The sequence below is a fragment of the Ursus arctos genome, chromosome X (genome assembly GCF_023065955.2).
Source record: "Ursus arctos isolate Adak ecotype North America chromosome X, UrsArc2.0, whole genome shotgun sequence".
NCBI classification, from domain to species: domain Eukaryota; kingdom Metazoa; phylum Chordata; class Mammalia; order Carnivora; family Ursidae; genus Ursus; species Ursus arctos.
The window spans coordinates 14545855-14572533 of record NC_079873.1 but is presented as its reverse complement, the minus strand read 5'-3'; the positions used below and the strand labels follow the sequence as shown (position 1 = coordinate 14572533).

The 26679-nt window shown below is 37.0% G+C and overlaps 1 protein-coding gene across 6 annotated transcripts in view; it reads right to left on the bottom strand.

The window, feature by feature from the left end:
* CDKL5 (cyclin dependent kinase like 5) overlaps positions 1-26679 on the bottom strand; it is a 198691-nt gene that overhangs the window by 24526 nt on the left and 147486 nt on the right. For all 6 annotated transcript variants that reach the window (XR_008958739.1, XM_057310336.1, XM_057310340.1 and 3 more), the window contains exons 6-11: positions 24119-24239; positions 22109-22168; positions 19147-19237; positions 14753-14942; positions 9551-9631; positions 4582-4733 (exon numbers count right to left, since the gene is read on the bottom strand). Coding sequence is in view for 5 of the 6 variants with exons in the window: in XM_057310336.1 (XP_057166319.1) it covers positions 4582-4733; positions 9551-9631; positions 14753-14942; positions 19147-19237; positions 22109-22168; positions 24119-24239 (695 nt within the window). In the remaining variant the exon portion in view is untranslated. The remainder of the gene's footprint in view (positions 1-4581; positions 4734-9550; positions 9632-14752; positions 14943-19146; positions 19238-22108; positions 22169-24118; positions 24240-26679) is intronic.

Sequence of the window (26679 nt, the reverse complement as noted above, 5' to 3'; positions counted from 1 at the left end):
AGAGTTCTTGCAATATACTCAGTAAAAGAAAATGACACTCTAAAACCAAATGTAAACTTTGTTGGAAAACATGATGATCAAGGTTTATGTTTTAGAGAAGTGACAATACTTTTGGGGTACTTCAGATACCTCCTTGTACCCTAAACAGGAATGTGGATCTAGACAGTTAATTTCTCTCCAGAAGACACAGTTTATTCTCTTCTTCACCATCTCACACGTCATTATTCCAAACTGACTAAGGCCTTCTTTAGGATTTAAAGCTTCATTTCCTACCTGGCTTAAAATACAAAATATAAATCCAGAGGAAAACCTCGTCCTCTATTGGAAAGCTGAAAACTGACCTCATGGCAAGGTCAGTTTGTTCGACTGCAACTATTTAAAGGACCAAATTATAGTTTGAGATAGGAGAATGTTTTTAAATGAAAAATAATTTACACAATTCCCTTTTTATTATGAATTCAGAAAATTCTGCTGCAAATATTGCTATTGCTAAAGAGGGTTTGACATGGGGGAGTTTTGTTCCCATCACACACTAACTGGAAGAAAAATCACATTTTTTGTCTGTATAATGGTAATCTGTGAAACTATGCCTTCCCATTTTCCCTAAGAATCCACTGCTCAGGGGCACCTGGGTGGCTCAGTCGTTAAGCATCTGCCTTCGGCTCAGGGCGTGATCCCAGAGTCCTGGGATCGAGCCCCACATCAGGCTCCTCTACTGGGAGCCTGCTTCTTCCTCTCCCACTCCCCCTGCCTGTGTTCCCTCTCTCGCTGGCTGTCTCTCTGTCAAATAAATAAATAAAATCTTAAAAAAAAAAAAAAAAAAAAAGAATCCACTGCTCAGACATCAAAGGTAAGGGCTCTTTTCCGGTCCTCCTACACTTCAGAATGTTAAAAAAAAGTATCTGATACCAAGCAACCCTGTAACAGTTGTGGAAGGCCTCATCTCCTAAATGCACTCACTAATTTCTCCTAGTTCAGTTACAATTGCAACATCAAATAAGGTCCCTTAAATATGAGCTAACTAAATAAATAGCAGGTCCTAGACCTAGAAAGAAATTACAAAGAAACAAGAGTTTCGGGGCACCTGGGTGGCTCAGTCAGTTAAATGTCGGACTCTTGATTTCGGATCAGGTCATGGCCCCAGCATCGTGAGATCGAGCCCCATGTGGGGCTCTGCACTCAGCAGGAAGTCTGTCTCTCTACCTCTTCCCTTCCCCCCACTTGTGCACACTCTCTTAATTAATTAATTAATTAATTTTTAAAAATAAAAAAGAAACAAAAGTTTCACCTTCTGTTAAATGATGTCAACTGACTCTAACCCCAGATCAATAAAGGGCAGTCATCATATCCTAAGGCATCAGGTTGGTTTTTTCCTGTTTGTTTGTTTGTTTGTTTGTTTTTTAAAGAGAGAGAGAGAGCACACTGGCGAGATGTCAGTGGAGAGGAGGCAGAGGGAGAGGATCTTAAGCAGACTCTGTACTGAGCATGGAGCTCGATACCAGGACCCTGAGATCATGACCTGAGCCAAAATCAAGAGCAGAGGCTTATCCGACTGAGCAACCCAGGCATCCTAAAGGCATCAGGTTTTAAACCATCATAGTCATTTGTCAGCTTATATCTTGGTAACTAAAATACCTAAGCAACTTTTCAAAAACCCAAACAACAATATGCAAATAGTCTGACCCATAAATAGATCTAAGTGTGCTGGTTATCTCCATTTGCCCAACCCCCAATCTTTTCTCCATTTTGCTCTGACCCACTCAGGACCTCAGGAGTCTAATGCTGCATACTGCATCACCCGGGATCCCTTGCCACCTAATTTCCAGTTGCACTTAGCAATGCAAGGGGCTGGGGGCTGTCTTCCTTAGTGCTTCCCAGCATGCACCCTAACTCAGGTCACAGCTGTGTCTGTCCAGATTATAGCTCTCATGTGGTGGATCCTCCTGCCTGGTTCCCCTAGTCTCTCATATTCCTACTTCCTCCCCTTTCTCCTTCAGGTCTAGAGAGGGTAATAGCAGAGATAACACACGCAGATGTTGTATAATGCCCGAAGCTCCAAAGAAAACGAGAAAAGGACAGAGAAGAGTGAAGACAGCTGCTGAAGATTTTGAAACTATTGGAAAATACTGTTCTCAAAGCAAACCTACATGTTAGGAAGAACAAATTCATACCAATGTAAGATACAGTTTCTAATGTGAAAAGGGAGGTTATAATGTTAAGGTAGAAACATTTATCAAAGAGTTAGGTTTCTCATAAAAGTACAAAGAGCCTAAACCGCTATTCTGAACGCTTCTGTCTTAGTATTAATTTGAAGCCATTGAGCTTTGCACATAATTCTTAAGTAGAAAGGGCATCAAATTGTCTTCAAAGTGGAGTTCTGCCAAAGCACAACAATAAAAAACTGTTCTGAAAATTCCATAGATCTCTTTGGCACATAACTGTAAGGAATCTGTGTTAAACTGCCAAGCACTTAAGAGGATTTTATATATAAACCCTTCTGAAATGGCTGGCAAGACAGATAGTTAATCTCTTTAGTTAAAATAACTTTTCAAAGTAAATATCAAAGATGCAAAGCTACATTTTTATGGAGAAAGATGGCAAAGCAGAACTGGTGAGAGGGCAGGGCAGGCTGAAACACCATCCCACCATGTCTAAGGTCAGGAGAACCTCAGGACAGTCTGAAGGAGACTCAGGCAGGGCAAAGTAATGCCAGAGTCCACTGCCTCTTCTACACAGACAAGAAGTTGGACAATAAAAGACGATGTGTGAATGTGTCTCAGGGACGGGGCAGGGGAGTGTATAAGTGGCAGCTACGACGCTATGAACACCACTACAATAGTGCTGGGAAGTCTGAGTTAGCCATGGCCTGTGTAGAGTTAGTGTCCCCAACAAGAAGGGATTCCATAGAGGAAATATGAACTATAGACAAGTGTAGAAAAAAGGACATTTCCACATACATGTAAACTGAGTTGATAACATTCCTAAAGAAACTACTTAGGACTTTTTCTCTTAGAATTCTACAGTATTAAGACCTAAAAACAAATTCTTCCAGAGATTTTATTTACTTATCATTTCTGTTCTTGTCTACTTCAAAAGAAGATTTGAAGCGGACTCCTTGAAGACCCACATAAACTACAGCTTTATCACCACACACATCCTCCTTGACAGATTCCTAAAAAGGGTTCCCAGGGAAAGCCTCAGATCCCCACTGGGGATCTCTCAAGCGAAGTCATTAGAGGACAAATACACAGGCCCCCTTTCACGATACGGGTTATACCACTAATCATTACAGCACAAAGCAAAGACTTATCATCAGTCCACTGAACTTTATATTCTTGGGATCCTTTCCCTTTGCAAATGTAAACTAGAGGAGTCAAGTGATAATTAAGGCAGAAGGGAAACAAAAGTACCCGAACTAGAAGTGATCCCAGATAAGACAGAGGTATAATGTGAACTTCCCAAATGGAAAAGAGTAACTACATGATGACTATTATTCCTTAGTGTACTAAAAATCTCATGGAAACAGACAACAGTGAACACAAACTTGGTTAAGCAGAATTTGAATCTGCTCATAGGCCTCCCTGGAAAAAAAAAAAAAAAAAAAAAAAAAAACCCAAACAAATAAAACAATCCAGTTAACACAATCACACCATCACAGTTAGGCAGAGAAAATAGGATAAATAGTTATTGCCAATTTATGGATATGCTCACAGTTCTTGAAAAAGTACCAGGTCTCAGGCTTGCCAAATTTCAATACATTAATAACAATTATTCTATGTGGAGAGAAAATTGCAGTGAAAGGAGAAAAAATTTATATTCAAAAAGCTTCATAATAAGAATTAGCATTTTCTGTTTCTCTTTTAATAGTAGATGAGCGAAACAACTTACTAACCCCAGAGTCTGGGCAACACCAGATGACAAGACAAGCTTGTTGGTAGAGGAGGGAAGACAGCTCCCCACCCCCGAAATAGAGGTGGGTTTTTTTTTTTTTTTTTTAAGATTACGCTGAAAATTTTTAAGCAACACCAATTTTAATCACTATCTACCAAACGGACTTTACTATTCCCATGTTCTTATTCTTATGAAAAACTAACTTCTCAACTCAATGATTAAAAGAACAACAAAAACATAAGAGCCTTCTAATAGAGCCAAATCTACTTGGTTCAGTTGCAAAGACTGTCCTAGGTGGCCTCCTAACCACCCGTGTTTGGCATCCTCTTCTCCCTCCAGAAATCCCCTTGCCCTCACCTACCCTTTGCCTCCAAGCATCAAGCATAGGCCCCATTTACACAGAATCTTCTAGTTCATGAGGCTAGAAACCCCCTTAGTTGTTAACCTAAGCTACCTTTCCCACGAAATGCATAGGTTTTCATCATATACTTGTTAAAGAGAAGAAAATCTTTAAGACCCACACAACTCTTTAATTGTGGTTCTGAATCATGTAATAAGCATAAGGAAGATATTTTTGAATAAAGAGGGCTTTCCTTCTTTTCTCTAATTGCATCATTTAAGCAGCCACCTCCTCCACCTACTTGGTAAGACCAACACTGCATCTGTATTTCCTTAAAAGGGAATATTTACCTATTAGACAAAGTGCTGCTTTCCACGTGGTAAGGTTTTCTTTTTGCTGACCTTGAAGGGGAGCGATCCAAAAGTCTCTGGGTTTGAAATGTAGGGTGATTCAAACATTGTTCTGTCAAGTATCTGTCAGCTGGGTCCAGCTTCAGTAAATTCTTAGGAAACAAAGTAGGATCAGAAAGAACATTACAAAGTTAAATTTAAATTGTAATAAAAAACCTTATTTCTTTTCCTTATAAAGGAAATGCGTGGTCATTTCAAAATATCTAGCAAACACAGTTTAGTCCAAAAAATTTTTTTATCAGGACTATTTAAATTACCACATTGTCGGGACACCTGGGTAGCTCAGTTGGTTAGGTGTTTGAATTCAGCTTAGGTCTTGGGGTCCTGGGATGGAGCCCCACGTCAGGTTCCCTACTCGGTGGGGTTTCTGCTTCTCCTTCTCCCTCTGCTCCTCCCCTGCTCGTGCTCACTCACTCTCTCAAATAGATAAAATCATTAAAAAAAATTTTTTTTAAATTAAAATATAAATTACCACATTATCTTACTACTGTTGTCCTCTGGGAATAAGCCCTCCCAGCCCTTTTTTGAATATCGTATATACAGATTTTCTTTTATAAAAATCCGGCTTATGTTATACATGTAAGTTGTGGATCCTGCATTTTTCACATACTAATCAAAAACATTTTTTACAACATTAACTTAAACACTTGAAATATATTTTGGAAGAAGTATATATTCACATGAAAGAATATACACTTATCTTTCTCCTGTCCCCCTCTTGGGAGGCAGCCCATGTTATCAGTTTCTTGTGTATCCTTCCATAGATACTCTGTACCTAGTACCTATCTCTGTCTGTTCCTTGTATTTTACCCAAATAGTAGGAGACACACAATGGTCTGCACTTAACTTTCTTTCCACTGGACATTAGATTTTAAGAGATCATTGCATATCGGTGAAGAGCTTTTACTCTATGGATATGCCTTAGGCTGTTTTTGGCAATTCCCTAATGATAAACATTTTAGTTGTTTCCTTTATGCTATTATTATGAAAATACTACAACAAATAACTTTACAACATGTTTTTAAGTGATTAAAGAAGTGTGTGGTATGGATATACCAATTTATTCAACTGGTCTCCTACTGTTGGACATTTAGATGACTGCTGTTTTTCACTATTATAATTTATGCTATGATAAACACCTGAAATCCTTACATACATCCATGATCCCTCTCATAGGATAAACTCCCAGAGATGGATTGTTAAACTTTTGAGGAGTATTTTCTATGTTGAAAAATAGGGTTGTCTGAAATTATACTCCTTCTCAGCAACTGAGAATCTACCAATTTTCTGGCACGTTCATCAGCAATAGGCATTATCATTTTTTTTTTTACTATTTGTAAACTATAGACATTTAATAAATGGTATCTCATAGCTGTTTTAATTCACATCTGTGATTACTAATGAGGTTGAATATTTTTATGCTTATTGGTTACTTATATTCCTTCTTATTTTTCTATTTGTGCATCTGTCCTTTTTTTTTTTTTTTTTTTAAGGTTTACTTACTTATTTGGGGTGTGGGTAGAGGGAGAGGGAGAGGGAGAGAGAGAATCCTCAAGCAGACTCCTCGCTGAGCAAGGAGCCAGACTGGGGCTGGATCCCAGGACCCTGAGCCAAAATCAAGACTTGGACGCCCAGCCAACCGGGCCACCCAGGCATCCCGTTCTAATTTAAGTGTTCTTTTTAGATTATAGTAACTAACCCTTTTATGTTGCACATAGTAGATGTTTTAATAACTAAAATGTTTTCTTCTAATACTACTTATCTTATTAGTAATTGGATAAGATTTTCAAAGGTGAATCATTATTAAAATAATTTTATTGACAAATTAAGCAAATATATATAAAACATAAACCTACATAACCTAACACAACTCAGTAGAGCACACTGGAATCTGCTGTGATGATATTCTCACAGCAAAATTCACTGACAGCATTTTCTCTCAGAGAAAGGAAAAATGTTGAAATTCCAGCATTCCCAAATCCATCTCTAGGTCACTTTCATTGGTTTTACCCACAGTTAATCTCTGTGATCCATTTGAACAGTGAGAACAAAGCCAGATTTCCTCCCACTGAGCCAGAATTCAATTTCAGACAACCACCTTTAACCTAGCACCACAGAAAATTTGAAGTCTGATCCTACCATACACTGAAACATTCACTTTGGGTCAAAGGATTCTGGTAACCCAAGCCACTGTTTACATGCAAGTGGATTTACACTCATGCTGACTCAGACAAAATTCTAAACTTATTTCAGTTCTTTCCTCCTCTTTAGAAAATAAAAAACTGTGGAGCTATATAAAAATGATTTTGGTCTCACTGGCAGTTAAAACAATTAACATCAAAATGGTTTCAAATGTATGATACTAGTTAAAAACAGAAAAGATGGCTCCTGAGTAGTATTTTAAATTAGAAATACATGACTTTTCATAAGCCAAATATCTACTAGCATCAAAGTGCTATTTTAAGATTATCAACTGTAGAAATTACTGCATATACACACAAAGAACTACTTCTATATTCATAAATATAGCTGTTAATTTTCAAATTACTTAAAAGGAGAAGGTCATTTTGAGGAAAATATAAAACTCACTGAGTGAATAGCTTCAAAATTCAGTATTTAGGGGAAGAAAACAACATTTTTTAAAAACTAAAATAGAGTCTATATAAATTACCATAGGTTGGATTAATTCTGGTAACCTGTATCCCCTCTAAAATGGCTAATATGTATAAACAGATGCAGGATGAGATGGCCATTTTAGGTACTTATATATGGACAAAATTAACAACTCTGCTTTAGGGAATAGCATAGAGAATACATTTCTTCATGAAAGGATAAATAATATTATGTACTTTTCAAATTCATTTTAAAAATACCTAAAAGACAAAAGGAATACTTCTATTTATATAACAATCAATAACAAGGCAATATCAATCTTTGGTGAGAGAACTCAGAATTGTGGTTTCCAGGAGTGGGAGGCACAGGGGTGTAGAGTCAGGGAGGGGGTCTTGAAGAGGCTTCTGGGGTGTTAATAATTTTCTCTATCTTGGGGCGCCTGGGTGGCACAGCGGTTAAGCGTCTGCCTTCGGCTCAGGGCGTGATCTCAGTGTTCTGGGATCGAGCCCCACGTCAGGCTCCTCTGCTATGAGCCTGCTTCTTCCTCTCCCACTCCCCCTGCTTGTGTTCCCTCTCTCGCTGGCTGTCTCTATCTCTGTCAAATAAATAAATAAAATCTTTAAAAAAAAAAATTTTCTCTATCTTGGTCTTGATGTGATTACATGGATATGTTTACACTCTAAAAACTAACTGAAATGTATAGATATTTTGCATACTGTATGAATATACATTTCAATAAAAATGTTTACTTAACGTTAAAGAAATCTGAAGCTAAATATACTAAATAGGAATTAGTTTAATTTCCAAATTGGTATCAATACAGAAAGAGTCCAGTTTTCTTTATACTTTCATCTATGCTAGATTTTACGAGGTACCACACTGACTCTTGGTAATTAGACTTGGTAATGATTTAACCAAGAAAAGTTGTTATTTTTAAAAAAAAAAGACAAAAGGCAAAAAACATGAAATTGTATTTAATTCAGTTCTTCTTTATTCTATTTACATTTTTTTAGTTACCAAATCATTAAGCCCTGATATTGATTGTATGACAGAACATATTGACAAAATCCAACAGATTCAAGAGATAATTTATGCCTAATTAACATGAAAGACCCTTGAGGGCTATCTTTTTAACAGCATCTCTCAACCTGTGTTCAGAAGAACACCAGTACTGTAGAGTCACTTTTTTAAAAGAAGTATTCAGTATTTAATTAAATTTGGGAAATATTCAGCAAGACATAAATGCTTCTTTACTATGGGATTTCTGAAAGCCTTCATAAATAAATGAATATTGTGATTCTCTACAAAAGGTTATGTGGTATATGGCCTTTCTAAAAGCCGTGCCCCCTCCCCCACCATTGCCCCCACACCAATTTGCAGTGTTCCTCAGGACAGGGAGGAACATAGTTTAAAGCACAGCAAAGTTCTGAGAATGCTCTCAATTTCCAACTGTGCTAAGTGTACCTTTAAAGACTCTGTGTATAATGTAACCTGCTCTGATTTTGAACAATAAACTAAATGGGCATAAAATAAAATTGATCCATTAACAAGCGTTTTTTGAAGATCTACTATCAAACAACCAGCACGAGCTTATGCACTGGCTGGCTGCAAGGAAAGCTGGAGAAACAGGAAAAACTGGTTCTCACTCAAGCGACTGTCTGTCTAATGGGTATAAAAAGATTTAATAAAAAACTGTGAGAATGTTTCCAGTTGTGCAGAGCAGGAAAACCTTCTAGATAGGGACAGGAGCATGAGGAGGCATGCTCAGGTGTGGTAGTAGCAGTGATTCTGCTGTGGCAAAAAAAGAGCCAGAAACAGCCACATCCTCAGGGAGAGAAGAGGCCAAGTTAGAAAAAGAGCAGAACTAGGTTCACTTACAAAATAATCTTATGAGAGGCCTTAAATATCATGTTTAAAAAAAATTCAGAACGTCTTTTCTGTCAACATTCATTTTAAGATTTGTTTTGAAACGCTATGCCCAAGCAGCTCTTCAATGCTGAATAAATTTTTAAATTATTTATTATTTATATTTAAATCGTTATTATTCTACCCACTTTTGGAATATAACTGAGGTATCTCATGGTCCTGTCTACACGGAATGTTACAGAAGTAGGTACTGCTATTTTAATTAAATTGCATGCTTTTAATATAACATAGTCCCCCATTATTCCCTATTACACATCTATTAACGAAATACATGTATTTCACAAAAGCAGGCTCTGGTCACATGTAAACACACACAAAAAAATCCACAAACCGAAAGACATTTTATACAGACAACATCAACTTGTCCCACCTTCATTAAGTCAAGTAAGACGCTATTTAGAATTCCAAGGTATCTTCTCTCCAATGTCTGAGGATGGTTAACAGCTGGAAACTGGAAGAACAGGACAGGAGTGTTAGCATGTGGGGGAGGGGCGGAAAAGGGCTGGAAAAGGTAGCGTAACGAACAGAAGTTACTGCCCTAGTGCCAAAGTCAAATTCTTTTCATATGTCTAGTACTTTTATGTCTATGTATTTGAGGTATAGATTAATAAGACTGGGTGTTAAATAACAGGAAAATGTACAGATGAAAAAGGATATTAAATGAAGCATGTAAAACATACCTAACTGTAAAAATTTGAGACTATACAGTTTACACAGTACTGTTTATATAGACAGTTCAGTTATAATATAGTTTATACAGAATTTGTCTGCTTACACAGACAATTCTTAAGCCTTTTTCACAACATCATTTACTCCTGAAAATTAGAGAAGTAAAAGAGAGAGAGAGAGAGAGAGAGAGAAGGGGTGACTGGGTGGTTCAGTTGGTTAAGCAGCTGCCTTCAGTTCAGGCCATGATCCCAGAGTCCTGGGACTGAGTTCTGTGTTGGGCTCCCTGCTCATCGGAGAGCCTGCTCTGCTTCTCCCTCTCCCTGTGTCCCCGTCCCCCTACCCCCAACCCCACTCATGCTCTCTCCCTCTATCACAAATAAATAAAAATCTTAAAGAGAGAGAGAGAGAAGGCAGAGAGGCCAGTACTTGAAAGGCCACAGAAATAGCAATAGTGGATTCAGACACGTGTTCTAACATTGCTTTTAAAATACTCTTTTAACGACCTGTTTTCAATTCCTTCCTTTATATAAGTTGGAACAGAAGGCAAACAGTCTCCTAAATTAATAAATGCCTTTTTAAATAAAATGAGAAGAGGTCAAATTTATTTAGGTGTTCTGTCCTCTCTGCCACCTCGCATTTTGCAACATCTAAGGATGAGAAAGTATTAGAGCCCAATGCCATGTACTCCCTCACAATGGGAAGGTTCCTTTGCTTTTAAATACATATTTCCTTTATACCAACATAAGAGCATTTCAAAGTACTAGAATCCTTAAACGTGTTCAATATGTGGATGTGAAGACTAGTTGTGAAGGAAAATTCAAACTAGGCACTTAAGTTGTGATTATGACATTATCCGCACACTGTGCTAGGGACGGCAGGAATCACAGCATATGGGTCAGACCTAAACCATGCATTTAAGCGACCCACAGTCTGGCTGGAACAGCAATCAGCACTGAAGCGTGCAGCCAAAAATTCTACTTGAAGCTCGGAAAAAGGAGAGACCAAGGTGGTTTGCAGCTGGAGAAAAAAAGAATCCACAGATAATATTTGAAGTAGGTTTTGAAAGATAAGAAAAATGTGAGGACAGAGAAAAGTAGGACAGCACCCAAGACAGAGGAAGTAGAAGGAATAACGTGAACTAAACACAGACACACAGGCAATAATCTAAAACTAATTACAGAGAGAAGCGATGCTATACAAGACATTTTAGCAATTCTTATTTTAGAGATGAAGAAGGTGACAATCATAAAGTTCAAATAACTGATTCAAGGCAAGTTACATAATTAAAAAGCAGAACTAATATTTGCACCCAGGTCTATAATCCAAACCCACACTCTTTCTGAACCTAGGCACCTCTCTCAACGGAAGTTCTTTTGGATGTTGTTGGAGTATTAAATATCAGCCCAAAGAGAGACACCTGTCATGCTGTGATGTGATAAACAACCTGTACTGCTACATTTTAATTAAGGTTTTGCTTATAAGGTCTATCTTATGCTACCAGATGTCCCTTTCTTTCTTCAGAAGTAACATTTCAATGATAAGAAAACTAATGCAGAGAGTGAAAAGGGATTAAAAATACTATGATAAAAAATGACCAAAGTAAGTTAAAAAAAATTAATTCATATGCTTTTGAATGAACTCTACCATTCTCATGTGATAATTGAACAAATAACCAAAACTCAAGCACAAAAGTTTAAATCATATCCCAATGAGTAGCTTTTCTTTCTTTCTTAATCACTGGAACAATACAATACAATGAGAGTACGCCTTTAGCGAGCACTTACTATGTGTTAGGCACTGGTCTGGGCATGTTACAGATAACATTTAACCTTTACAACAACAACCCAAAGGGTAGTAATTCTGTTATCAGCATTTTCTACATGAAGAAACAGACGCACAAGAAACTTGCCAAAGTCATTCATGTAGGAAATATGGAACCAGGCTTTGAACTCCTGCAGTCTAACTCCAGAGTCTATGCCCTACTATGGGACATCAATTGTTACTTTTTCAAAATAAAGCAATAGAGCAACATCTTGTTGACTTTCCAATGTCTACACAACTGAATCAAAACACCAGTAACATTAGACTGGTCCCCGGTGAGTCTGTATCTCACGGAAGTTTCAGTTTCCACACTCTACATGCTTAGCTACCTTTCGCAGATATCCTCCAACAAAATGATAAAGGAAGACATTTCCCTCAAATGACATTGGTAAACCTCCAAAAAGATTAATCTAATTTAGTTAAAATACCACAAACACGTTCAGACTAAGTTGTAAAAATATTAAAGTTTATAAAAATCAAAGTGTCATGGAAGCAGCAATTTCTCTGAAGGTTATTTATAAGCAGTGTTGTCATGTGCTTTCCAGCATTTTACAGATAATACTATTTAGTGGGGAGGTCTGTGAACAAAATGGACCACACACAAATAAGGGAAGAGATCCTTTGTTTGGCCTATCTAATCCAAATGCTACTCATTCTTCATTTCCATTACAAATTTCAAATCTTCTATAAATCTTTCTCTAGTGAATCCTGCCAACTATGATTTCTAACTTTTCCGAATGTTTGACACTCTCATGGTCTCAGCCATACTGAGAGATGTATTAGAAAACAGTGCAGTGCAGTAAAGAATGAGGTGCTTTATTATAAGTTATATTGCTTTCCGATTATCTCACGCACAAATGTCTTAATTCTTCAGCTAGTTTATAAGTTATTAAGGCCAGGTACCATAACACATCTGTTTACACTCGAATCTTCAGGCAATCCAGCATGGAGTCAGTTTAACCAGGCAAAGAACAGGCAGCCAGCAGGCCAAGCTTGATGTTCCAGAAGTTACTGTTAAAATCCTGAGGTCAAATATTCAATCATTCATTACTAGTCAACCTTGTAGGCACTACTCTAGATGTGCTGTGAATATAATGGTGGATATGATAGATCATTTCCTCAAGGAATTCATCAGTTCAGCGAGGATATATATATAATATATATTTTTTGAAAACAGCTATTCAAAAGAGATGGCAATGTGCACTACTGGAGCACAGAAGGGGCAGTCACCCACTCCCAGGAGGAGTCTAGAAGGGCTTCCCGGGGGGAGAACACTTGACCTCAGTCTGGGGGAAGGAGGAGCAAGAGCTTTCCACAAAGTAGAGCGAGTACTAGGAGCATCAGAGAAATGAAAATACAGCACTGTACAAGCACACGTCAAGGAAATGGTGAGACGTTCAATACGCTGACAAGTAGGGGGCAACGGGGAATGAGTGGCAGACAAGGCTGGAGGGCTAAGAGCAAGGGGTTCTTAATGCTACCCCCTAAAGAGTTTAAATGTAAACAATCCCATAGAGGCTTTCAAACACAAAGGAGATACAACTGAACGTGCAGTTTGAGGGAAGATTATTCCAAAGGCAATGTGAAAACACTAAAGTGAAGACAGAAAGTTGGAGAGCTGTGTTTAGGAGTGATCATCAATAGTTCAGGTAAAAAGGTGCTAAGGGGGAAAGAAGCATTAGAGATGGAGAGAAGGGAGGTTCAGTTGAGCTTGAGTGCTGATGACACAAACTGGCTCAATCCATCATTCAAGTATTCACTGCGTCCCTAACTAGATGTGCTGGGCTCTGCTATAGATGCTGGGAATACAGTGAAAAAACAGATGATTTCTGCCATTGGGGAGTTTATGCTTTAGTAGTTGAGAACTCAATAGTTAATAATTAACAAGTAAACAAATAACACAACTACCACCCAGGGGAAGTGCCAGGATGGGGGAAAAAAAAGGATGGTGCTATGGGAGACACTAGAAAGAGGGTGGGGACAGTATGTTGGTGGCATCAGAGAAGGGGACACTCTTGGAGCTGAGATTTACAAAGTGAGAAGGGACCACACAACAGAAGCACCTTCCTGGGAGAAGGAGCCACAAATCCCAAATCCATGAAGCTGGAAAAATCGTAAAATGTTTACAGAAGCCAAAGAAAAGGAAAGACAAGCGCGGTGAGAGTTTGGAGAGAGAGGAGCAGGCACCATGTTGGGTGCGCATGTGTGAGGAGGGGATGCTCTTCAAAGTGGAATGACTGAGGTCCAGAAAGTCAAAAGAAAAAACGAAGTGCTTTGCAAATGTCAAGAAAACATGGTTTGAGGATCATGCATTTAAGAAAGAAAGGAAATGGCGGTGAGCTTATTTTATAGTTCTCACAATGGTCACCAATTGGCATGTTAGCCCAGAGTAGTTGAAAACTAAAAAAGTAGCTTTTGGGGTAGATGGAAGAGAAAAGCAGCCTATATCTGGCTACTCTAATAAGGTGCCTCTGCAAGTTGCTTGTCTCTCATCTGGGGAAAGTTTATGCCTTAAGACCCTTTTTAAGCATATTCTCTGAAAACAAGTTTTGTACAAAGTTAGCAAGTCTAGAAAAGGCTGCCCAAGACAATATACTAGTTTGAAAAGAAGATCTGATGTTTCACTGTCAACAGACAAGAAATACAAACTAGAACACAACCTTTAAATCTATTCATATTCTCCCTCAAATCATTACAAATATGTTTGTTCAAATAAGCAAGTCATTTATACAATTTTTATACCTTTGGGGATGCTTAATACTTTACACAAAGAAACATTCTGAGATAACCAAAGTGTAGAGTATAATAATGCATATGCTAGAACAGGGTTTGAAAATTTGGAACTTATAAATTAGGAAAAACATTAGCATCTCCCACTTTCAAATTCAGACTACTGCTTAAAATTCACAAATACTATATAAGATTCAAAAATAAATTATTATAATGGGGATTATAAACACTGTATTGGGAAAGGGAACAGTATTCAACGGATAGCTTAGCAATGAACAATGAACTGTGCAATGAATAGTGATTTAAATACTGCTGTATTGATTCCATTTGGAGTTTTAGTAAAGCCTCTTACCCGGAGCCCATGGAATCGAGGATTACTGTAGAAGAGCTTCATCTGTTCAGATGGAAGTGGTCCTAGCACCTTCTGAATAGTAAAAAGTTGGTCAATCTCGCTTTCGCCAGGAAATAAAGGCTGTCCATCGCTAAGCTCCCCAAGAATACAGCCCACTGACCACATATCGACGGACTTTCCATAAGGAGCTCTGAAAAGCAAAGGGAGAGATTATCTTGGCAAACAAAGAAATACATTTTAATAATTTCCAAATTATTTTGAACAGATTCATGATTTAAAGCAATTTGTGTATTTAAGGAATTAAAAATGAGGCTGAAACAAAGGAATTACGGATATCCAAGTAAAAATTTAGAGCACAAGTAAATAAATCTATGCTACTAAAACCGTCAGTTTAATAATAATTTACTTGGTATACACTAAGTTGAAATCTATTCACATCTGGGCATATCTTGAAAATGAATGGCTTAATAAACCCTAATACAGTGCACATGTCTGATGAGTTAACACTTCACTTGGAAAATCAAATGCTCCCAAGAAACGCATTTTCTAGATAATTATCCTTTAGCTCTTGAACTGTCAAAAAATTATACCTCATCTATTTTTTGAGATCAGTCTATTAAAATGTACTACTGACTCACGTGTCTTCTTAAACAATAAACACTGAGTACTATTTAACTTCTGATTGCATAGAAACACAATTTCTTTTTTTTTTTTTTTAAAGATTTTATTTATTTATTTGACATAGAGAGACAGCCAGCGAGAGAGGGAACACAAGCAGGGGGAGTGGGAGAGGAAGAAGCAGGCTCCTAGTGGAGGAGCCTGATGTGGGGCTCGAACCCAGAACGCCGGGATCATGCACTGAGCTGAAGGCAGACACCCAACCACTGCGCCACCCAGGCGCCCCAGAAACACAATTTCTAACCTAAGAGTGGGCTCAGCTCTACTGTATTATTTACCTAAAACTATTTATACCCCGTGTATATGGAGCTTTATAATAACTATTTGCCTCAAAGCATGTTTTTTCCATTTCCTTAAGTATTTACAGTTCTCCTCTAGGATCTGAGTTTACCAGAAGGCTTTAGGAACGTTACTGTTATTAATAAATGGAGGCTATACGTGAAAACCTAAGTACTCCATAAAAGCTTTATATGTATGCCCCAATATCTAGAGTCTTAAATAAAATTATATATGGCAGATTAAGAAACCATATTTTCTTTAGTTTCAAACACAAATAATCCAAGTTTTAAGAAGGGAAAGCTACGGGTGCCTGGGTGGCTCAGCCGGTTGGGCGTCTGACTCTTGGTTTCAGCTCAGGTCGTGATCTCGGGGTTGTGGGATCGAGCCCCACGTCAGGCTCCATACTCAGCGTGGAGCCTGCTTAAAATTCTCTCTCCCTCCCTATGCCCTTCCCCCCTGCTCATGCTGCCTTTCTTTCTCTAAAGAAATTTTTTTTTTTTTAAAAGTTAAAAGAAGGGGCGCCTGGGTGGCACAGCAGTTAAGCGTCTGCCTTTGGCTCAGGGTGTGATCCTGGCGTTATGGGATCGAGCCCCACATCAAGCTCCTCTGCTATGAGCCTGCTTCTTCCTCTCCCACTCCCCCTGCTTGTGTTCCCTCTCTCGCTGGCTGTCTCTCTCTCTCTCTCTGTCGAATAAATAAATAAAATCTTTAAAAAAAAAAAAAAGTTAAAAGAAGGGTAAGACAAAATAAAGTATCTGAAAAAAATACAGGATGAAATTCTAGAATGCCGTAATGATACAGCAGTAATATAAAACTTTCAACAGATACTCTAAATTAAAGCAATGTTAACACTATACAGAATATGTTTCTAGGATAATAAGTCATTACAATTGAAAGTCAGTATTTTCTTTATCTCATTTCCTTCCCACAAAAACCTAAGGACCATATTAGGAAACTTCAAGTAGATTTTTTTTTTTTTGGTAGCTTGTTGGGAAGGGAAGGATACTGATCTTTCTTTAATACCTGTACAAAAGAAAAACCTTGTGCTAGATGGAGAAACTTATGGAAAATCTCTACATACCCAAATCGAGCTACTTTTCTTCTGTCAACAGATGTGAATAATTTATACAGCTGGAACTATACTGAATGTAAGGACAAAGTCTTAAGAATGTACAAAAAGGTGGGGCACCTGGGTGGCTCAGTCTTTAAGCATCCTACTTCGGCTCACGTCATGATCCCAGCTTTCTGGGATCCAGCCCTGCATGGGGCTCCCTGCTCAGCAGGAGGCCTGCTTCTCCCTCTCCCACTCTCCCTGCTTGTGTTCCCTCTCTCACTGCCTCTCTCTCTGTCAAATAAATAAATAAAATCTTTAAAAAAAAAAAAAGTACAAAAATGTAAATTCTTAATATTAACCAACTATGAACTGATTTCAATGGGATTTTTAGATAAATAATATGGTTCTTCAACTAGTACTTGACAATCATTTAATTAGCAATATATAATTTGGCTCAAATTCACTGGAGTCTCCATCTACTTTTGGTAGCTCCCACACATCTCTAAACATAACTGCAGTTTTCTGACAGGTATTATTAGGCAGGAAATACTCTCTGAAGGTCTATAATAAGGGTGCCCTCAGAATGAACTTCTTGGGGACATCATATAGACAAAACCATAACATAAAAAGTCCTCTACCATACTTGAATCCTTGGATGGTATTCTAAGGATGACCTACTTCATACTCATTTCTTCTTTGGCAAATCTGTCCAGTAAACTCAAATTCCAGTCCCTCCCAAAAGAAAATGGATTATGCATCCCATTATGTCCAGACAGAGATACAGAGAAAAAGAAACAAAGACAAACACAAAAGAAAATCAATTCTAAAACCAAGTTTAAAAATTAGCACAGAAATTCTAAAATCTATCCACACAAAGGGAAATAATAAAGTGACTAACCACCATTTGTTTCCCAAGATAAAGCAAGCTTTTGATTTAAAAAAAAAAACAGAACTTTCAATAACTGGTATCAATAATTCTTATATGCTCTATGTCAGCAATGAATCAAGAATTACAATCAGATGGTTGGTAGACACTGGGAAATGGTGAGTATCAAAATAAACCCTCAGTGAGTAACTTACACACATATTCTTCAACAAAAGAAACACAGAAATTTGTATTCCTACTATATAAAAAGTATCTTTTAAAATTAAATTAATTAAATTTCTCAGGGCTCCTGGGTGGCTCCATGGGTTGAAGTGTCTGACTGCTGATTTCAGCTCAGGCCATGATCTCAGGGTCGTGGGATCAAGCCTCCCGTGAAGCTCCACGCTCAGAGCAGAGCCTACTCAGATTCTAAAGAGATGAAACCTATAATTAGAGTACCAGTCATCATCACCACCATATCTCATTTTATTTACAGAGTGTGCCTTCTTTCTCCATTCTTGGATGGTCCCCAAGAAGGAAATACAATGTAGGGAAAATAAGAGAATACTACAACTAAGGTAAGTAAAGAATTATTCATATAACTATGTGATCGAGTCTCAGGAGGATAGGCTCCTTCTTAGGCTCTCAAGTTAAAACATACTAAAAAGAAAAGAAGAATCTTATCAGAAAACCCTTTTCTGGGGTTAACAGATGAATGAAAGAGCACTGAAAGTGGAAGGGTGGGCACAAAGTGGATGGATGTGGTGTTGCTGAGAAAAATCATCAATGCAGCGTGTTTGAATAGTCATTTATCATCAAACAGGATTTCTCTAGTCAGAAGAAAATTGGCAACTGCTTCAATATTTACATCATGTTTCTAGCAAAGTGGATGGATATAAGAGATACTTGATAACTGTTTGCTGAATGAATGAATGAATGAATGAATGAACAAACCAACAGATAGGCCAGTCCTCCCAACAAGAGGTTGAGTTTATTTCTTCATCCCTTGAATCAGGGCTTGGCCATGTAACAGGCTTTGGCCGATGAGGCAAAAGCCATGCAAACAGAGGCTTGAAAACCACCTTCGCTTTGCGGCTTGCCCTCTTACTGCAGGGAATTTTTCTGTTATCACATGAAACAACTTGGACTAGCCCACTGGAGGATGAGTCTCCATGGAACAGAGATAGTCTGTCCCAGCTGAGGCCTTGTAAACCAACCAGCCTCCAAATGATCTGCTGAATGACTGCAGCTACCTGAGTGATTCCCATTGAGACCAGCATAAGAACAATCCAGCTGAACTTCAATTACTGACTCCCTCAAATCACTGGTACCCAGAATTGTGAGCAAATAAAACGGTGTTTGTTTTATACCATTAAGTTTTGGGGTGATTTGTTACACTGCAATAGGTAACGAGTATTTAATAAACTAAAGGTCTTATCTTCCATAGATGATCCCAAAGCTAATGATATACGATCAGCAGATTTATAAATGTCATTTTATTTGGGGAAGGTAACTTACCCAAGTAAGAGTTCTGGGGACCGATACCACCTGGTGGCCACATACTCTGTATAATTAGCATTATTGCCTTCTGATAAATTCCGAGCAAAACCTGAAAGACAGAAAAACCCAAACGTATAACTTTGAAAAAGAAATAATAACTTCATGTTGGCAAAGTATTTCAGTGCTAGTCATATTTTAAAGGAACGTCAAAAGAATGTAATGACTGGTACTGAATGGGCTGTTATTAATGGTGCCTTTGTTATTTTAAAATGTTAGTCCATTCATATGTCAATTAAAATATACAGTGTATTCACTAAAAAAAAAAAACAGTCTCCTCCTACATTAAAGAAATCCATATTTTTGAAGTCGTCACATGCTTTTATAAGCATTCAGAGCATACTTTTAAGTCAGCTCTGTCAATAAATGCAAATCTTAGGAACAAAATGAAGTCCCCACAAGAGCCCAAGTCAAAGCTAAAATATCCTGTCACAAATGGTCATTATATTTTTTTTTTCCCAAAGATTTTTTATTTATTTACTTGAGAGAGAGAGATCACAGAGGAAGAGGGAGAAGCAGACTCCCCACTGAGCAGGGAGCCCGAAATGAGACTTAATCCCAGGACCCCGGGATCATGATCTGAGCCGAAGGCAGACGCTCACCGATTGAGCCAGTCATTAGATTCTGATACGTGGGACTTAACATACTATTTGTAGATCTACTGTTGCTGATCAGTTCTAGCCATTATATATATAAACAACTAATGGTTGGCAATGATGGAAACTAAGCAGGCCAAAATTATTTTCATCTCCTAATGTGACTGAGAAGCATATTAGGGGTATCTTAATTACTTACAGACTCTATCGATAATTATTTTCCCTCCAAACCCTTTCAAAAGGTTCTGGGGCCAAAAAATAAGCCAGCAGGTAAGCTAATTACCCACCTAACTCACAAAAAGCATTATGGATAGTCACAAAGAACCAGAACATTAAAATTAGGGGTAAAAATTAAGGTGTAGTTTTGAAAAATAGAAAATAGTGTTAACAGTAAAAAATAAAAACAACCACAGCAAAAAACAAAGCCCTAACTTCAGTTAATCAATGCTTCTTCATAAGACATATTTGGAAGAAATATTCCTATTTTCAAATGGGATTCATCAAGGTAGACAAAGGAGCCCGGCGCTCTGGGAGGGAAAGAGCAGTTCAGAAGTGATCACTGGGGATGCGTAGGGCACAGAGAACCACATGCGGTGCAGCCATGTGAAATTTCCTTACCACTTCAAATTGTCTTTCCTTTAAGAAATGATGCTGGGGGTGCCTGGGTGGCTCAGTTGGTTAAGCGTACAACTCTTGATTTCAGCTCAGGTCATGATCTCAGGGTCCTGGGATCAAGCTCTGAGTCTGGCTCCATGCTCAGTAGGAAGTCTGCTTGAGAATTCTCTCTCCCTCTTCTTTTGCCCCCACTCACACACACACACACTCTCTCTCTACCCCCCCAAAATACATAAATAAATCTTGAAAAAAGAAAAAGAAAAAAAGAAAAGAAATGACACCAGACCAAGGATACTCTTTTCCTATTATTAACCATTCTATAGGCATCTCTTTTGTATTTATAACTTGTTTACAAATTTCAGTCATTTGGGGGTTTAAGCAGATCACCAACCCATAGAATCATGGATGCACAGTAAAGGTCGTATGAGGTGCACAAAATCTCAGTAATTGATGGTAGTCACAATTATGGACAAGAATTGAGAAACAGAACCATAAATATTCCTGAAAATGGTAATACTAAGAAAGTGCTAAAAATGTCAAGGTCAAAATCTTTTAAATAACTGTATTTTGGTATTTCTTTTTTATTCTTTTAAGCACTTAAGATGTTTAAAATATAGCAGGCCTCTTCTTTGCAATATTCCTTATAAAGTATGAAAAAATTTAAGCCCTGTAAAACATTCTTCCGCAGGCAAGCAGGTTCAAAATGATCAAATTCTTTGCAAACACCGAGTGAAAACAGTTACACATGCTTCTAATAGCTACACTGGACAAAGCTCGTCATTCACACAGTGCATTCTTAGTATGTTTCTATTTCTCATTTATTCGATCCACCTCCGAGGTACTAATCTAACTTATGCTTACGAAAGAAGACGAATTCTCACTTATATGTAAAGGTTTACAATATTTATTATACTTGAATATATGAAAAAAATAACATTAAAAAAGTCAAGTTGTTATTTTTCAGCATATGGATTAGACAAAGGATTTTTTAAAAGTGACCCAGAACTTAAACACACTAATTTATAGTTTTAAAACTTTTCTGAATTATTTTAACTTAAATTTTTAATAGCACTTAATACAGTTTTACATATATAGAAAAGAATGCACAATTTTCTACTAGGAGAGAATATAATTCAAAAGCTTCCTTATACAATCAACCAGGATCTGGAATATTACACATCAATCACTAACCTCATTCACTGAACATTTAAAGAGAATAAATGGAATTGTTTTAAAAATGCCCTTGACCTTTACAGGTAGGTAACTATTGCATATGCATGATACATATGTATTTACCTACATATATCGTGTGTTTATGATTATACCTAAAATAATTTCCATCAATGTTTAAAATACTTTAAAAATATTCTTTTATCCTACCCAAAACAGAAGGCATAGTAGTATTTCCTAGAAAATTGGTTTTTTGGATTCATTAAGTGCTGGGTTTTGAATATATGCACGTGCATTTATTCGCTTTGCATTCTCATTAAACAAATACTGCATTATGAATTTTTAAAAAGAGTAGACAACACTATGCAAAGAGAGTATAGTATTTTCCCAGCAATCAATTTTTCAACATATGACCCAACAGAATATTCCTCTGCTAACTGAAGTCAAACCATAAAAAAATACTTTTAATAAGCCTTTAAACGCTACCTATGTGTTATATTAAATTAATTCTACTTATAGGGCTCAATTTCTTTTTAACTTACCAAAATCACAGAGTTTCAAAACATCATTGTGGCTGATTAAGAGATTTTCTGGCTTTATATCTGAAGTATAAAGATGGAAAAACAATTATTAAAAAATGTTCCATGGACTGCTGATTGACACTATTGGATCACTATAACAGCACCTAATTAGAAATACCCAGAGTAATGTGAATAGAAATCTGTGGCAGTGAAAAGCAGGGTAACACAATTTTTGCTGATACATAAAAGTTTCAACTAATTTCTTTTTGAGAAACATGAAGATCCACAATTAAAAAAAATATTTTTCCTTTTAAATCTTAAAGGTATTAATGAGATCTCTGAACGGAATTTAAGAATCACTGAATCTAGGTCACCACATTTCAAGGAACTATCCTACTTTACAAAGTACTAATAACAAATTTTTGGAGATAGAATATAAAATTCTTGGAGATAGAACATAAAAAAACGGTCATACCCCAAGATACCTTAAAAACACATATAAGTAGCTAGCGGTATATTTACTAGAGGAAAAACTACATAAAAAATAGAATTTGTTGTGATTTTCTATATGATGTCTATATTTACATATCTCTCTAGCTTTTCTGTGTGGTTCACAATTATAAATGTCTAATGCTGAAGTTATACTGGATGAGTCAAGAAAAGATTCCTCATTTTTTCCATGAATCTTCAGAAGATGTGGTGGGAGCTGAGTAGAAATATACAGAAAATGCTGTTTAATTCCTGCCTTGGGAGGCATCTCTCAATTCTAATTTTAGAGTACCCATCATTTATATCAGATGGCAGAGGTGAAAATGGAAAAAGGGAAGAGATAGGAGCAAAATCTGTAGATTTCAGAATCATGGTTTCTACTGCTAATTCACAACCATTGATGTATTACTATATATTTAACCAAATCACAGCATCACTATAGAAATGCTGCTAAATCAGTTCCTTATTAAAAGCCTCATATTGTAGTATAGACTGTTATAAGAATCGTTACCCTAGACACTAGATATGCAGTTGACTTGGAGAGCTATCTATACCACCACCAACCTTGATAAGTTAACTGGTATGAAAGTCAAATCCAAGAGAAATATAAAATATCTTTTTCTAGATATAATAGGAGTTGGCATTCTTCACATGACCTTTAAGCTATTCTTAAAGTGAGACTATTTTTAAAGTGATATGCTTGTGTGTTTGTATAGGTAAATTAAAATGTAGTATTCATTTATCTGATAATTCAGAGACAAGAAGTAGATATTTTAACATTTTCTGATAAACATCTTCTGGCTTCATTATTTTATCAGTATGTGTCCCATTACTGTAAAACTCTGGAATTCAAGAGAGATTATCAGGAGAAGATAAACAGTGTAGAGTGAAAGACCGTGCTGAGAAAGTAATTTCCTTTTTATTACTATAAACCACCCACCTCACAGCAATAAAGGACAAAATAAAACAGTTTATGCAAGCATACTCGTGACCTTTATGCAAGGTTGATCATGCCTACGACTTGCAATAGGCACTTTTCACTAACAGGTAGGGAAATTCAGGAAGTGAAGGTATACACCAGACGTGGTTGGTCTACGAGGGAATGAGAGGTGACTGTCAATGGGGGTCAGTGACCACCTTTAAAGCCTTATTCTGGGTGGTTTCAAATTTTCTGGTCTACCAGCAGGACCAAAAGGCAACAGAGAACATCCCTTTGCTCTTTTTGCCCAAAGTAAGCCTTAAAGTTCCTATTTGTCGAGTTCTTTATATCCCTAGGCATTTCTAAAGTTGAGAATAGATCTGGTTGTACAAACAGAGATCGCACCGTAATATCCAAATAAACCTGCAGTCCATCCTTTTGGTGATACAAAAGGAGACTTGGAAGGTGAACGACATCTCATATCCTGTACTTTTAAAATGTATTTAATTTAAATGGGACGTCAGTGCCCATGGAAATACTCTTAAGACAGTAATATATAAAATATTTCATTGTTAACTCTGATCTTTTCTTAATATTTCCCATTTCAAAAATTCCATACTTACCTCTATGGACAATATCATTCTTATGGCACCAGTGAATAGCTTTGATTAACTGATAGATGTAACTTTTAACTTTTTCAGGTGGAACTCCATTTGGCATTTCTTCCAGCAATTCAAGCATATTCTAAAAATTAAATAGGGAGCCATTAACCTCCACAAATTAGGCCGGCCCATAAATCATGTATTAACAATAAAAAAGAGTCCTCGATGATAATTCACCCAATACACAGTATGCATTTTTAAAAACTGTTTTGTCTTCCATCTACAATCTTTTTCAAGCAGAAGCAGGATACTGTATGAAATCAAAGTTCTCTTTTAAGAGAAATTCCATTTTTACTACTCCCCAGTGCTGCCCCAAATAATAACCCTGGCACTTTCCTCTCTCCTTAAAACCTTTCAGGCATCACTTTAGAATACTTCCAAGGGAAAAGCAATACAAAGTAGAGATAAGATGCTGTGATGTATAAAGGAGAGGGGAAAGAGTCATTTTAACACAGCCCACTACGTATGTTTAATAGAACCTTGCAATAAAATCAAGCCTTGAAAATATTTCTAGAACACCTGGAAAATATTTTTAAAGAAAATGATCCCTAAGATTAGAAGTCATCCACGCAATCAGTACAAAAATTAAGACAGGCTAGAAAATGTTGCTGAAATAAACACTGACAGACCCCCAACAAATCAAGTTTTGAAACTCTTGGTTTGGAGTCAGAGAAAATTCTAAAATTCATGCAAAATTTTTTATTAAGTAGAAACTCTACTTAACCAGTCTCCACTGAATTTCCAGAGTAACCACACATTTTCCATTCCCTCTGTAAAGTACAACACTAAGGTCCACAGCATGATTAGAGTTTGTTCTTTGTAGACGACCGTCTAGGAAAGCAGGTCTCAAAGTATGACCTGTGGATCTCTTGGGGGTGGTTACCAGATCTTGCAGAAGGCCCATAAAGTCAAAACTATATTCATAGCAACACTCAGCTCGTTGGCTCTTTCACTATGTTTGTATTTACACTGATGACTTAAAGCAAGGATGGGTGAACTGGTGACACCTTAGCATAAATCAAGGCATTGGATTCTTCAATGCTACACTCTCGCAGTTATTTAAAAAAAAAAAAAAAAAAAAAAGACAAAAAGCCAGTTTTAGTTAAGGATGTCTTTCTTCGATGAAGCAATGAAAATTACTGCTTGTATTAAATTTCAACTTTTGAGTACGTGTCTTTTTAGGAATCTATATGATAAAATGAAGAATGCCCATAAAGCACTTCTTCACATAACAAAGCAAGATAGTTGTGAAGAAAATCACTTGAGTGACTTGAGTTGCAAGCTGAACTAGCTGCTTGTTTTTGGTAGAACACCATTTCTCACTTGAAAGAATGACCCACAACCGTATTTATGTTAACATGTAATGGGACTATTATTGTTATTCTTAAATGAATTAATAATTTATATTGCTCAATTTTGACTCATAGTATGATAAATATTAATAGATAAAACCCACATAAATAATAAGCTCTTAGTGTTTCCAATAATGTTAAGAGTGTAGGAGTCGTAAGACCAAAAAGTTAGAAAACCTGCTTACTCTAATACAACCTCCAGTTGAGCTGCATACATACAATCAATTGTTTGTTTATAACACTTTCAAACCTATTTATAACAGATGCACTTGTTATTTTAATACAATTAAATATCATATAACCATTGAAATAATGTTTTAAATAGAGTTGCTGTTTTTAAGAAAACAAAGTTTAACACTTTGGAAAGACTTAATAAAGGAAAGCCACTAAACACACTGTTGCCTAATCAAATGGGAGTGCAACAACTATAAAACACTGGCAGGGGACAGGTGGTGATGGTGATAAGGATTCTGCACTGAGATTGCTTTACAATGTTTTTAAGCTTTTGCTTCACTTTAAAGATGCTCTCACAGGCTTTCACAGTTGATGCATTATGGGTATGATGTATTTAAGAAAGACTCATTGGAACTCCAACAGAAGACAGATACTCAAAAGGCCTTGACCCTACCTCTAAAGAGTAGTAAATGAATATATATTTTAAGTTAAAATGTTTGAAGTATGTATGCATCATTTTTAAATGATTCTCTACTTAAATTGCCTTTTTCAATTAACAAATGCATAGGAGGTCCCAAATGCACACTAGGAATAAGAGGGTTTTGCAATACAGAAAATAAACTGTATGTCTCATTTCATATTACACTTTAAATTCTTCAGTGGCAGAGAAGAATGTCCCTCAATATCCATTCTTCCCTTAGCCCACAGTAGTACAATTTGTAAGTGGATGCATAGGTGCTCAGAATGAAGAGTACATTTCCTCTCTGCCTTGCAGTTAGAGTGGCCATGAAACTAAGTCCTGGCCAATGGGATGTGATAGCTGGTGCCTGATTTTGACCTTAAGAACAAGGGCCACATCCCAGGAGTGGTAGAGCAGAAAGGCAGAAGCCATCTAGGCCTCCTATGGCTAAGGAGCAGAGTTACCATACCAGGTACTACCTACCTTTCTATTTGTATGTGTGGAAGAAGGAAATTTCTATTTTGTTTAAGCCACTA